Source organism: Pygoscelis adeliae, unplaced genomic scaffold, assembly GCF_000699105.1.
Source record: "Pygoscelis adeliae isolate BGI_AS28 unplaced genomic scaffold, ASM69910v1 Scaffold103, whole genome shotgun sequence".
Classification (NCBI taxonomy): domain Eukaryota; kingdom Metazoa; phylum Chordata; class Aves; order Sphenisciformes; family Spheniscidae; genus Pygoscelis; species Pygoscelis adeliae.
The window spans coordinates 206,514-220,378 of record NW_008824723.1 but is presented as its reverse complement, the minus strand read 5'-3'; the positions used below and the strand labels follow the sequence as shown (position 1 = coordinate 220,378).

The 13,865-nt window shown below is 43.3% G+C and overlaps 1 protein-coding gene across 1 annotated transcript in view; it reads left to right on the top strand.

Moving 5' to 3' along the window:
• HAS2 (hyaluronan synthase 2) overlaps positions 1–13,865 on the top strand; it is a 19,709-nt gene that overhangs the window by 1,737 nt on the left and 4,107 nt on the right. Inside the window, exon 2 of the mRNA XM_009323329.1 lies at positions 9,075–9,701. Within this exon, the coding sequence (XP_009321604.1) occupies positions 9,075–9,701 (627 nt within the window). The remainder of the gene's footprint in view (positions 1–9,074; positions 9,702–13,865) is intronic.

Below are 13,865 nucleotides of genomic sequence, written 5' to 3'. Positions count from 1 at the left end.
TCGGTGTTCACCCCTCGGCAGTCTGCGGGTCCTCGGGGCCTCCCTCCTGGCTGGAAGCCCCGGCGGCGGCCTTCCGCAGACCTCTGTCCCCCGCGGCCCCTCCCTGCACCTGTGCGGGTGCCAGTTCGCGTCTCTCGGACACGGCCGAGACCCAGCTCGTAAGAGTCTTAATACCCTTCGCCTTATCTTGCCAGACTCCATAGCAGTGCTGGCAAAGAAGGAGGAAAGGGACCTTGAGAGAGAATTTACCCCATTTCCCTGCCCCCGATATACTACGGCGCTGCTGGTGGGCGTTGTCTAACCCCTTCTTCAGGGTCTGCAGTGACCCCACATCTCCCGAGGCATAGCCACTCCTCCACGTTAGCACCCTGCTGCATAGCCTCCTTCCTTATGGATCACTTTTCCTTAGGCACACACGCGTTTTTTCTCCAGCACACATTGCGTGTGACGTGGGTGCCTTGGGGCTTGCTTAAGAGAAAGGGTAGGTCATTTCCTTCGGGGGTGACGGCAGTGAAATGTGTTCTCCTTCCCCAAAGGACTGCTCAAAATCCAGCCCCCACCAAGGTTAGAGGAGTTTTGTCACTGGTGTCAATAAAGCCAGGATTTTATTTCATGTTAGTAAATCTTTCTTATCCTGCATGCAAGTGCAGAAAAACCTGGGAAAAGGTTTTCCCAGTAGGAAGAGCAGCTCTACTGGATTCAGTGGAGTTTCCCATGCTAGTTCACTAGCAACAAACTCGGCGGTTCATATTTATGGTGTGGAAGCAAATTTGCTTCATTTTGTTACTATTCAAGATTAGTGTATAAAGCAGCAAATTACTCCTCCATTCAGTGTAGTGGGACTTGACTGAGTCAAACAAGATAGGACCTGTGCTTTATAAACAAATTACAAGATAAAAAGCTATGAACACCAAATAAATATTTATTTGCTGGATAAAGGCATGGAATAGTCAGTTTTGTGCCAAAAGCATCCATGGACTTCGTAACCAGCAACCAGAAAACATTTCTAAACTAGATTTTTGTTTAACCGCAATCCAAAATATCTGAGTACAAATATGATTTACTTCTTGATTTATTTCTCAGAGCATTTGATGGGGGAGGGTTGGCCTTCTTTTGGTTAATGTAACAACTAGTGTATCACTGTCTACGTTAGGGACAAATCCAACCAGCAGCTGTAGAATTCATTCCACATCGGTTACTCAAACCTGTAAGAGACTAAATTTGGGCAGTTTAGTGGGAAACACACATTGAGCAGACAGGAGATCCTTGATTTGCTGATCAAAGCCTGTGCATGCAGATACAGTTTGCCATCATTACTAATCCTGTTCTTTATTTTAAACCTTAGCCCAGAGTTAATTTTAGTCTTATGTGAGCCCTTTCCAGAAGATCAATGGCATGACAAAATCTGGAAGTGATAAATAACGAAAAGCACCAGATATGGTAACTCTGCTGTAGTAAAGATGTACAGATGTAACACAACTTTTCAGTTTCCTCTCTGCAGGCTGTAAAACAGAAGAGGGAGTCTGGACAGCTATTTTATGCTTGTAATTAATGTGTACCTGGAATCATTTGTACTTCAAAGATAAATGATTTATTTTGCCGCCAAAATAAGGCTAATAAAAAATCCAAATATTGGCTGGAAAATTGTAACGCTTAGATACAATTTGTGTATACACACAGAGTATATGTGTATAAGGCCACATACAGTATGTGTCAGCCTGTGTGCATGCACACACACGCTCACACATGCACTCAAACACACTCATGCCATTGAAGCAGCTGATCTGTTGAAGCCAATCCTATTATTCTCACAAGTAAGGAGGTTTTTTTAAGGCTTATGAAAGATGATACTCTTCCTTTAGTTGTGTGCAAAACAGCCCTCGGTATGTATGCACATATATACCTGCGTGTGTCAGCCTTTATGTTGCCAGCCTCACTGATCCCAGGCATCCTGCTGAGTAAGAGTTGCATGTTTGTTACAGACAAACCCCTACTGACTCTACCTTGAGGTGACTATAGGCAAGGAAAATAGGAAGTGGTCTGATGGTTTTTGTTGCTGTTTTTCTGAGGAAAAACAGTTATATGGAACTGGAGAACCAGTGGGTCCCATATCACACCAGAAAGAGTAACATTACAAATATCAGTAGCCTAAGCCTTATGAAGGGGTTTGTAGACCTTCAAGAACCTCTTGCATGATCATGATTCCCATTTTACAGGTGAGGAAGCTGAGGCAGAGAGAGATGAATTCACTTACCTAAGGTCACTCAGCAGGTGAATGGCAACACTAGGAACAAAATCCAAATTGTCTAGGTCCTGGTCCACTCTTAGATTCCCTAATGTAAGAAATGCAGTGGTTAAGCAATGACTCATCTGACAACCTTCATAAGGGACATTAATCTGTATAATAAATTTGTCAAATGTATGCATACATTTTTATCATCAGTATCCCAGAAATAGCAGCTTCGCAGAGAAAGATTTTTTTTTTTTATGCCTGCACTACAGAATTGCAAGATAAATTATCACTGATTTCCCTCTTCAGCAAAATACTTAAGTGCACACTTATCTTTAATGACATACTTATATGCTTTGCTGAATCCAAAGCCTCAGCACTAAGGTTCAGAGGACCATGACTAGTAGACGTTCAAGAATTCAGCTTCTATACAGGCATGTAAAAATGAGACATTTTCAAGGGTTTTCAGTGCTCAGCACTTCTGGTTGCAGCAAAGATCTTTCAGACAAGTCTGATGTGCAGATCTCGTATGTGGGGTCGGTTTGTATTAGCATTTTAGTTTGAATCAGGAGTGTGCTATTGAAGCCAATGCCACAATCACCCCCCTTCCAACCAAATTGCTTTGGTTTGTATTGCAAAGCGATCGCTGGGCACACAAACTGGTTTCCTCTTGAATGAAGCTAATTGCAAGATGTACCCCTGGAGCACACTTTTCAGACAATAATGGTTTTTCAATCCATGGGGTCTGACTAAACTTAGTTCCGAGTAAAATATGAAGATGTATGGAGGGTGGAAGTTAGGTCCTCAGCACCAAGTGTTCCTTTTTACATATCTGTTCCTGTAGTATTGGACCATTTGCTGATGTGGCCAAAGCCCTAGATGTCTAGAGAGAGACATAGCTCTTTCGAACCTTTAGAGGTGAAGGGGACAAAATAAGCACATTTGTGACTGAACCTTTAATGCTGTCTTCTGGACAAATATTGACTTTTGCAGTGTAAGGTTTTTTAAAAATGTGTTCAGATGTCTGGAATTAATAAGTGCTAACTCTTTCAAACAACCTTCCAAATAATTATGTCTTGTGTACAAACTTCCTGTGTCTCCCCCTCTTGCTTTTTAATCTTCTGGGGAAAAGCTAGCCAGAAGTACTACATGGCAATATGTTTAAGTGTTGTACATGAGAGATGACTTCTGAAACAGATGATGTAGTGAGCTGTATCCCACGTGTTGCAAACAAACCTAACTTCAGTTTGACCTCCCATCAGTCCCTGGTTCCACGTCCTGTATCAGCAGATGCAGGGAAGCACCTGATTGCTTCCTTAGTGCTCACAGGAACTACACAACGGCTGGTATAGAATAAGTGAACAGACTGCAGATAATATTGATGTGTTCAGACACGAATAGACATAGGTTTTCTGCATACATATTTGCCCCTATTCTGTTGCTTACTTTCTGATGTATTAGTAACAAATTAACCTTTTTTTCTCTTTGCCTCCTGACTTTGCAAAGGGATGAACTATCTCCAGGTCCTGTTACGCTCAGGGATGCATGAAAGCTGACTAATAACCAGATGGATGGACTGTGCTATATTATTTTGGAGGGGGGAAAAAGTGGTGCTTTACCATGGAAGTCAGCAGTGTTCTTTGCTGAGTAAAGACCCAGTCCAAATCAGGACATAAGAACATGCTGAATTTCAGTCAAGTGTCTAGATCTTATTAAAGTTAGATCTATGTACCATAATAACAGTTAAATGCTAGCCTAAATATTTTTCAGAATAGAGAGAACTCAAGCATATTTTGCTGTTGTTCTAATCTGAGATCTAAGGCATTATTCAGTCTGAGAAAGGCGTGTGGTCTCTAGTGTTAGAGTTAATACCCCAGTCATTATACGTACTACATAGGTATCAGTCAACTCTTTGTTAACCTGAAATTTTTTATGAAAATAATGTTAGAAGACTACAGCTTTTAGTTATGCCAGTTGTTAATAGTAATGTAGAGTAAGTTCTCCTTCATCACAGGTGTGACCAAAAACAAATACTCTTTGCGTGGCTTTATCAGGATGCCAAAAGAGACACAATGCTAAACAGCTCACTAGGTGGACTCTGATGTCAAGTACATGCAAGGGTTCATTTCTTGGCCATGCTTTTCCATAGGAACCTCCAAAGAGAGGCACACATTGCCTCCTCCTGTACAGTCGTTGCAAGGCACATATATACTTGGGACTGCTTGGTGAATCAAAGTGTGTCACTGAATCAGCAACAGCCTCCATAGCATTAGGATCTAGCATATGGCTTTCATATTTCATTTCTACTAGGTGGGCTGGTTAGTACTGACCAGCTCCATCCATGGAAATAAACAGCTGCAAGATCATGACAACAAATTGCTCAGCAATAGACTTTGAAGTCTCTCTACATACACTCATCTTGTGCATACAAACCTTGACCCTGTTTGCTGGAGGCTGTGTAAAGCTTGTACTGGGTTCAGCACTGCGGGGTTAGGTGAAGGTGCCCATAAAGGATTTAAGTGCTCAAACGGCAGAGTGGCATTAGTAGTACTGTCTCAGGCTTCCTGTGCAGTACGTGTGGGACATAGGCACCTCCAAAAAGACTCTGACACAGCCAGTGCCCTGGGCAGGGCAGGCTTTAATATACAGGTGTCTGCAGCTACTTAAAATTTGAATCTTCAATCTTATTGCCTCCTGGAAATCTCCGTCAGGGCTCATGCAAAGCAATGGACCCTATGACTTCTTTCAGTGCTAATAGTGCTTAGCACTTTTCAGTGCTAATTCTCACTGTTAAAAAAAAAATAATAAAGAAAGAACATTGCAGGTACTGTCTTCCTCCTCCTGCTTTACAGAACTGGTTAAAAACCTTCCCAGAAAGTGCAAGATCCAGGTTTGACTCCAGAGGCAGTGAGGTAACCCACCAACTCACCTTCTCACCAGGTGAGAAGCCATGTCCCTCTCCTCACTCCAACACCTTTTCCCATGTAGCAGCAGTTCCATGTGTATACAGAAGTGACCTGCAATTACCTTTGTTTATCCAGGAGCAGGGACTGGCTGCAGGTCTTCCGTGTGTTGAGCACCTCATCCCTAGCCTAGGTGGTGCTTTTTTTCCAAAGTGCTACAGTGCCTATTTCCCAGGACAAACTTACCAGGTTAGATCCCTCAAGGAACTGAAGATCCATTAGGCTGAAGGATAAACAAAACACTAAGCTGCGCTGATCATACGAGGTGTGTACGGTACCGCCTGCCAATTAGTCAGCTGTTGAGTAGGTCTGTAGTGATGGCAACTTTGAATATAAACAATTATATTTTTCTGAAAGAATATTGCTAGCACTCAGAAAGAGTGATTATTGATGAAATGGCTGAAAAATAATTGTGGCTTTGAAAGTTAACATGGGTGCTTGTCCTTAACCAAGCATTTGACACTTACATCTTGACTCAGCATGGCATTATTCGAGTCTTGCACGGTTAAAATGCAGTACTGTACACTGGTTCTCTGATAATGCTTGATTCTAGCTTCATGTGGCAAGTTCAGGAAACTTCAGGAATGGGTTTCACCTAATGTCTTACTAAGGATGCCCTTTTACATTTCACTGTGTTAGGCCAGGCTAGACATTCATAACAGCACTGTCTGACCTTAAAATCTCTGATGCAGCTATTCCCTACCCTCGGTGCCTTTATTTGACTCAGCAGTTCATTTTTGGTCCCAGACATGTACAAGCATCATTTCCTTTTAACTTCTTGGCTCAATTATTGGAGAAGGGTGGAGAGGTTTTGGCTTCTTTGCCATTGTTTGGGCATGTTCAAGTTGATAGAGATGAGTTCTGCTGGGCAAGTTATCAATAGCTCACGTGCTAAAGCTTGAGGATATTAAGCAACTTTTTCCAGACTTTCCCTGAGATTCAGTCAGTTAAAAGACTATACATAAAAACTTCAATTGCACATACAAAGGGGAAAGTTTCTTTGATGAAAGCCAGGAATTTAGATCAAAACACAGTTTATTTTCCCAAGGTTGACAGTGAAAGGATAGAAAAAAAATGCTGTTTTATTAAGACCAGAAATCCATTTCTTGATCTTAAAAGACTGGTTTTTTGCAAGGGAGGGAAGCTGTGCTGTAATGACAGGATCAGAGAATTCATTTCTTTTTTATCCTTTTGTACGGAAACACTTCATAGGAGAGAAAAAGCAATAACAAATTAATATAAAAGAAGCCTAGTACAGTATATAGTCAGTCAAATGTAAACGCTTCAGATCTTAATCTAAATCCTGTGAGCTCTACCCATACAAGTGGTGCATTGATTTCAGTCATATAATTCTTAATATAAGCATACTGTAGCCCCTACTCACTAATAGGAATTTTCTATTTCTGGCAAGACAAGCGAAGTAGTGGACCCCAAATGGAAAAGCAGAGTACAACTGCACCATTAATGAAAAGTTTACCTTGATGTTTGTGACCTTCTGTGTGCTTGAGGGATTAATAAACATACAGGCTATTTGACTTCAAGGTGATCTAGAGGGGATCCATTACTTAATCTGTTTTCTAAAGCGAGTCTATTTTGGGTACTGAGTTTTAATTCACCTATAGTGGTAGTAAGCCTAAGCTATCTTTTATTAAGCTTCTCTATGATCCCCGTTGTGAAAGACTTTCGGACAGGCCAGAGCAGGGACGGTCCCTTTTGCTGGTGGGTGATTACAGCACCTGTCGGAGCCCAGCCGTAAGTATTCAAGGAAGTCCTAGAGATAGGGTCCGATTTCTTTGACAGTCTCTCCAAATATATATTTAAGAGGCTTCCTCCTGTCTTGAAATTTAAGACCCTAAATAGCCAGTGGAAAAAAGCAGTATTCGTAACTTCAGACTTTATGCTCGCCTGGTTTATTTTTATTTTGTAAGTGATTCTGTGTTGACTTTTTTTTTTCCAAGCCTGTAACTTTTCAGACAGAAATATAATTGATGACAGCTATGCTGCTGCAACTCGGTAGTATTTTTTCAAGAAACAGTTAAAGACATACATGATGTAAGGAAGTGCTGTTCCAACTTCAGCTTTGGCCAACAGATGGTGAAACAAACATGACCAGCAGACAAGCAAGATGATAGCAGCAGGGAAAATATGAATAGTAGTAAGAAAACACAAATATTAAGTCCATTACTCTGAGAGGCCCTAATTCAGCAAAATATTCAAGCATGAGTTTCTGATTCATTGACTTGCAACGCACTTGCTTGGTTAGCCTTAAGCAGACATTATTTGTTTTATGACCTTAATGTCAAACGCATCAATTGACATAAAACATTGTCATTAACTTTCCTGTAATTCTGAGAAAGCTGTTGCATAAAATGGTTAATGTGATTGTCAACAAAAAGCAGTTAGGTAGCAACATATTCATAGAATCATAGAATCATAAAATCATTTAAGTTGGAAAGGATCTTTAAGATCACCGAGTCCAACCGTAAACCTAGCACTGCCAAGTCCACCACTAAACCATGCCCCTAAGTGCCACATCTACATGTCTTTTAAATACCTCCAGGGATGGTGACTCAACCACTTCCCTGGGCAGCCTGTTCCAATGCTTGACAACCCTTTTGGTGAAGAAATTTTTCCTCATGTCCAATCTAAACCTCCCCTGGCGCAACTTGAGGCCATTTCCTCTTGTCCTTTCACCAGTTACTTGGGAGAAGAGGCCGACACCCACCTTGCTACAACCTCTTTTCATGTCATTTTAGAGAGCGATAAGGTCTCCCCTGAGCCTCCTTTTCTCCAGGCTAAACCACCCCAGTTCCCTCAGCCGCTCCTCATAAGACCTGTGCTCTAGACCCTTTGCCAGCTTCATTGCCCTTCTCTGGACACTCTCCAGCACCTCAATGTCTTTCTTGTAGTGAGGGGCCCAAAACTGAACACACTATTCGAGGTCTGGCTTCAGCAGTGCCTGTCTGCCTGCCTGCATTGTTTGTCTCAAGAATACCAGAGCAACCCTCCATGCTAGCCAGCTCCTCAATAACCCAGAGCTTAGGTTAGAAGACTTTACAGCCAGGTAACCTAAATATGCAGACGTTGTCAGAATCAACTGATGTTCTAATGAATTTCTGAGTCCAGGGTGGAGTCCTGGCTCTGTTAAATTAATGAGTACTTTTGCCACAGACTTAATCTCAGTCAAGCTTTAGCCATATACACACATGCTCACACGTGCGTATATCTATGTACACAAATGTATGAATAATACATTTTTGCAATGGTATTGAGAAGACCTTTTAAAGCAGATGTCTGATTATATAAATATAAATTATAAATATATTCAGACATCTGTTTAAAAAATTATAAATACATTCAGACATCTGTTTTAAGAATGTCTTTCCAATATTTTTGCAAACATAACTAAGCAACAGAAGTGATTCAGGGTGGGATGCAGTCATGACATGGATGGGGGATGAGGAGGGGCTGCCCAGACATTCAGCTGTTCTGCTTGCCTGAAACCATATGAAGTGAGTGGTGGCCCAAAAGCCCCTTCTCCAACCCCCCCCCCCTCCAGGGTAATAAGACAGAGTATCTCATTCACCAAGACTAGGCTGCCAAAATAAGATGCTGACACAGACAGCACCTTCTGTGAGGACATTACAAGTAGTAGAAAATGTCCCTAGTACATTAAGTGTATTTGAATCTTACTTTACATGGAGGAAGTACTGCAAAGAGATGTTAAGTTGAGCAAGATGATGCAGTAAGTCCGTGACGCAGCCAGAAGCACAGGGTGTTTCTGTTGATGCTGAGCTCTATGTTGTAGCCACGCGCACCCCTTACGAGGTCTTATAATAGCAAGTGGTGGCTCCACTAACGGTTTCCGTGCTTCTTTGCAGATGTATTGTGAGAGGTTTATATGTATCCTGAGAATACTTGGAACCACACTCTTCGGGGTGTCCCTCCTGCTGGGAATCACCGCTGCTTACATTGTGGGCTACCAGTTCATCCAAACAGACAACTACTACTTCTCCTTTGGACTCTATGGTGCTATCCTGGCATCACATCTCATCATCCAAAGCCTGTTTGCCTTCCTAGAGCACAGGAAAATGAAGCGGTCACTAGAGACTCCAATCAAGCTGAACAAAACAGTTGCCCTTTGTATTGCTGCCTATCAAGAGGATCCTGACTACTTAAGAAAATGTTTACTTTCTGTGAAAAGATTGACCTACCCTGGAATTAAAGTTGTTATGGTCATTGATGGGAATTCGGAAGATGATGTTTACATGATGGACATTTTTACTGAAATCATGGGTAGGGACAAATCTGCCACTTATATTTGGAGTAATAACTTCCATGACAAAGGTCCGGGTGAGACGGAGGAGTCTCACAGAGAGAGCATGCAACACGTATCTCAGCTGGTCCTGTCCAACAAAAGTGTTTGCATCATGCAGAAGTGGGGTGGAAAAAGAGAAGTAATGTACACAGCATTCAAAGCACTGGGGAGAAGCGTGGATTATGTACAGGTAGGTATTAGAGTGCCAGGTCAGTGCCAATTCAAACACACTTTGAAAGAAAGCAGCTTTTGTATATTTTGTGCAGCATGTTAGAGGCCATCCTAGTCCCTGATGAACACAGTGCTCCTTTCAGTCTCTTCAGAAACAGCTTGACTGTTAAAAGCATATCTTGCTACCTTTTAAAATGGTCAACCTATTTGTGAATATGTTAAATCTGTGCACCAGCTACTGGAGAAATCTGAAATCCTTCCTCAGACTTCAGTACTATCCCCTCATCCAAATGGTTTGCTTCAGACAAAGCCAGTGGCCTCCTGAAGACCCCTTCTCTGCTCCTGTAGGTCAAGATCTCAGTAAAGTTTTATTTTGTGAGGTTGTTAGTGGCCCTATATGAAAGCAGACAGACAGGTATTTGGTGGCACTAGGGAATACCCCAGGGCAGTGGTGGAGTCTATAAAAAAGATGGGGATATTTTAAAGGCTTCAAAGGCTGTGCGGAGTATTCAATAAAAGGGTTAATGTGCAGCCTTGAAAGAAAGATTTCTTCAGCTAAACCTGAAGGAGCTTTTGCTTCATCACTTACAGCTGCATTACCTCACTCACCGCGACTTGGCCTTTAAAGCCCTTATGACACTATTCACTTAAAAATGAATTAGGCTGGGTCCTCTCTCCCTGTTTCCAAAGCAGCAGAGACACATTTCTTTCCATCTGCCTTGGATCCCATGAAAGATTTTCTATGTTTTTGCCTTACACATGGAAGCACTCCTCACTCCTGCAAAGAGCCCTGCTGACTGTGGGAAGGGGAAGAGCTTATATGTGGAGGAAGGCGGGTGGGATCAGGGACTCCGGCTGGACACTGAGGATCCTTCCTTCTTGATCAAGGCCAGCAAGGCTTATTTGACTAATCCCACTGAATATGAGATGATCTTCCTAATTAACCACCCACAGCCCTTCCCACCTTCTCCCAACCTCAGAGCATCCAGCGGTCTCCTCCGGTGGAGCAGCAGCTCCCTGCAAGATGCTCTCTGCTGGCTCAGGGCAGCTGTATGGCTGAGCCATATGTGTTTCTGGGGTCCATGCCCAGCTTTGTGTGGGTGTGTGTGTGCATGCTCTGCACGGCACAGCGTCCACAGGCACAATGTCCAAGGGGTGTGGAGAGGCTGCCGGTAGCTGGGCTGAGAGCAGCGAGTCCTCCACGCACAGGGAGGGACAGAAACTGAAGAGTGATAGGAACCACTCTGTTATCGGAGGTGGAAGAGTAAGGCAAAGATTTAAAACCCATCCCCTACCGCTTCCAAAATGGAAATGGATTTATTCTCTGAAAACAATGGGCTTAAGGTCTCCATTGTCTGCACTTTGGTTTTGTGCTGTGAGGGACTATGATGGGATAAAAATGCTGGTTTTCTTTATTAGCGTGGTTTTACAATTGCTTTGCACAGAAGTATCAGATTGCAGAGAGAGAAGGCAGAGAGGAAACAGATTCATTGCAACTTTCCTCCCTCAGTCCAGCTCTTGCATTTGTTCAGGGGACCTGGAAAAAGTGTTTCTGTTTCACAGTATAAACTGAGAAAATGGAAGAGATGTTTCTTGTCTTTCAGTCAATTAACACTCCTGACCTGGTTCAGAAGTCCTGATGAATGTGCCAGGGACTGTAATGCTGCTGTAAGCAGCCACCAAAGGCTGCAGTAATGACTGATGCCACAGTCACATCTACAGTCACATCTATATTAGAAATGCAGCACCTTGTTGGCCCTGGCTGCTACACAGTCGTGATGCAATGCAGCTAAAATGTGGCTCTGTTTTATGAATGAATGAAGGTTGAGACAATTCAAATAGCTCTTTGGGGGTACCCAAGGTAAATAACTTTAAACAAGCCCAACATTTTAAGGACTGAAAAATCTGCATCGGTGATCAAGCACTTAAAAAAGTGGACCAGTCAGCACCATTGCCAGCCACTGAAACTGTGGGCCTCATGGTTCTTAAAAGACACTTTGGGGTTATGGACAGACAATCATAAGCAGTCAGACCAATGCAGATAACGAGCTGTTGCTCATTAGTGGTGTCTTATTAAATACCTGAAACTGCTGTGAAGGCTTGTTTCTGTCCTGGAGGAGGTTAGGAGGGTGCAAGCAATCAAGTAGAGGAGTTAAACTGGCAGATATCATTAGTGCAGAGCTGGTCGGTGCAGCCAGGGTGCAATTAATCTTGGCTTGATGGAGGTACCCATGTGGACAGTCCAGCACAGCCTGAATGTCTCAGAGCAGCTTGGATAAACCGCCACTGGTTATAACAAGTATCTGAACAACTCACTTAAGGTCGAGTGTCCCTTTCATGCAACTCTATGACCCAAGGCAGTAATTTCTAGGTCACTCAGCCCTTATGTGAAAAGATGGTAAATTGGCTCTTGGGCTGTGCTGTGCTGCCTCTGGCTGGGCAGACCTCGGTGTGTTTTATCTGGGTTCCTAAGTGTCTGCCTTTCTCTGGGCTTGTCCTCTTTTCACCTGCAAAAACTTCATCTAAATGGAAAATGATGGCTTGTCAGGTTTGCCCCAGAAACCCAGACATGTCCACTGTGCTGACATGCCCAGGACACATGCTGGTAATTTGTAAATAAATCCAGTGTTTTCAGGATTCTTCATCTCATATTAGTGATGTTACTCATGGGCAGGTCTTTCTGCTATAGATAAATGCATCTGACGGGGTGGGGGCTGCTCAGCTGCCTCAAGTGATAGGCACTGGAGGGAAAGCAGAGGGGCTGGGGAGGGGGCTGATCCCAGCCCACCACTCACGGTCACGAGAAATGGGATGAGTATCACTGCCTGAGCCCTGGGTACTCAGCAAACTACAGATTCCTTGTGCAAAACACTCAGCAACAGGTTTGTTCAGGAAGTCCCAGATAGAAATAGAGGCATCCTTTCCCCTCTTCAGCAGAATTGTTTTGCTCCCTTTCTATCACTGAGTGCTGTCACTGATGACAGCTTTCCACCAAAGCTGGAGGCACACCTTGGCCAGGTTACAAAGGTGCCCCTCAGGATGAGTCGTTTGAGGAGAGGAGCTGGATGCATCAAGTTAGCAGGAGCTGGAGATGCTTGTGGCTTTTCTCATTTGAGAGCTTTCATCAGCTTTCTCCCCTCAGCCTTCTATCAGCATGGAGGGGAACATGTTGGCAGACACTCAGCTGCATCCCAAGCTATGCAGCCCAACTATCCCAGGTAATCTCCCTGTTCGAGTCTGGTCCATAATGGAGACCCAAAACGCTCTCCTCCCCTTTCACAGACCAGACATGAAGGTTTCCACTCCCCTGGAGCGAGGGGGCTTAGGTTGAATTGAAAGGCTGGATGAAATGGCACAAAAATTAGGATACCTGATATGAAGCCTCACCAGAATCTGACTTAACAGGTTATTCATGCAGAGCTAAAGACTTTTGCCCCTACTGTCCCCATCTGAATTTTTTTTTAACTGGAAGCAGTATGAGAATTTGTAGGGCAGGATTCAGCCGGCCAGAGGGGTGTTTCTGGGACAGCCTCCTCTGCTCCAGTTTCTGGGCATCTGTGAAATGAGTTTACACATGATGGGGGCACCGCTTACAGCAGCAGCTGTGACAAGGAGACACCCGCTTGTTTTAAAGAGGCTGCAGCCATGTCATTCGCCTCCGAGCAAAGGAAAGCAATGCCAGCTGCCTCGCAGACAGGCCAGCCTGTCTGAGCCCTCCTCCTACTCTCCAGGGGAAAGCCAATTCCTAATGTACACAGTGTTTAGTTGACTAGGAGTGTTTGTGTGGCTGAAATGCCTTGTGTGTGTCATCTATTTCTGCCCTGGTCTCATGGAGTACTGCACTTCGGGACTTGCTCCTTCTGGCCTTACGTATTTTTTATAAGAATGCCAGCGGAAAATAGCAAATAATTTCTATATATCAAATGTCAAATCCCTGCACTACTAATAACACACCATGCATCTAAAATTAAAAATGAGTTTGTTCTGGAATCCAAGATACATATCTTACATGAATTGCTAAAGCCTTCTGTGAGTGAAAGAACTATTAGATTTCTTCCCAGACTCCTAGCTTACTTTTTCTTTTTTATAACAAGTGTCTGGAATTTAACTCCTTGCTACTTCCCTCATATGGCAGTGGGAAACATTTGAACAGGGTGCTACAACCATGCAGCCAACGCAGGGA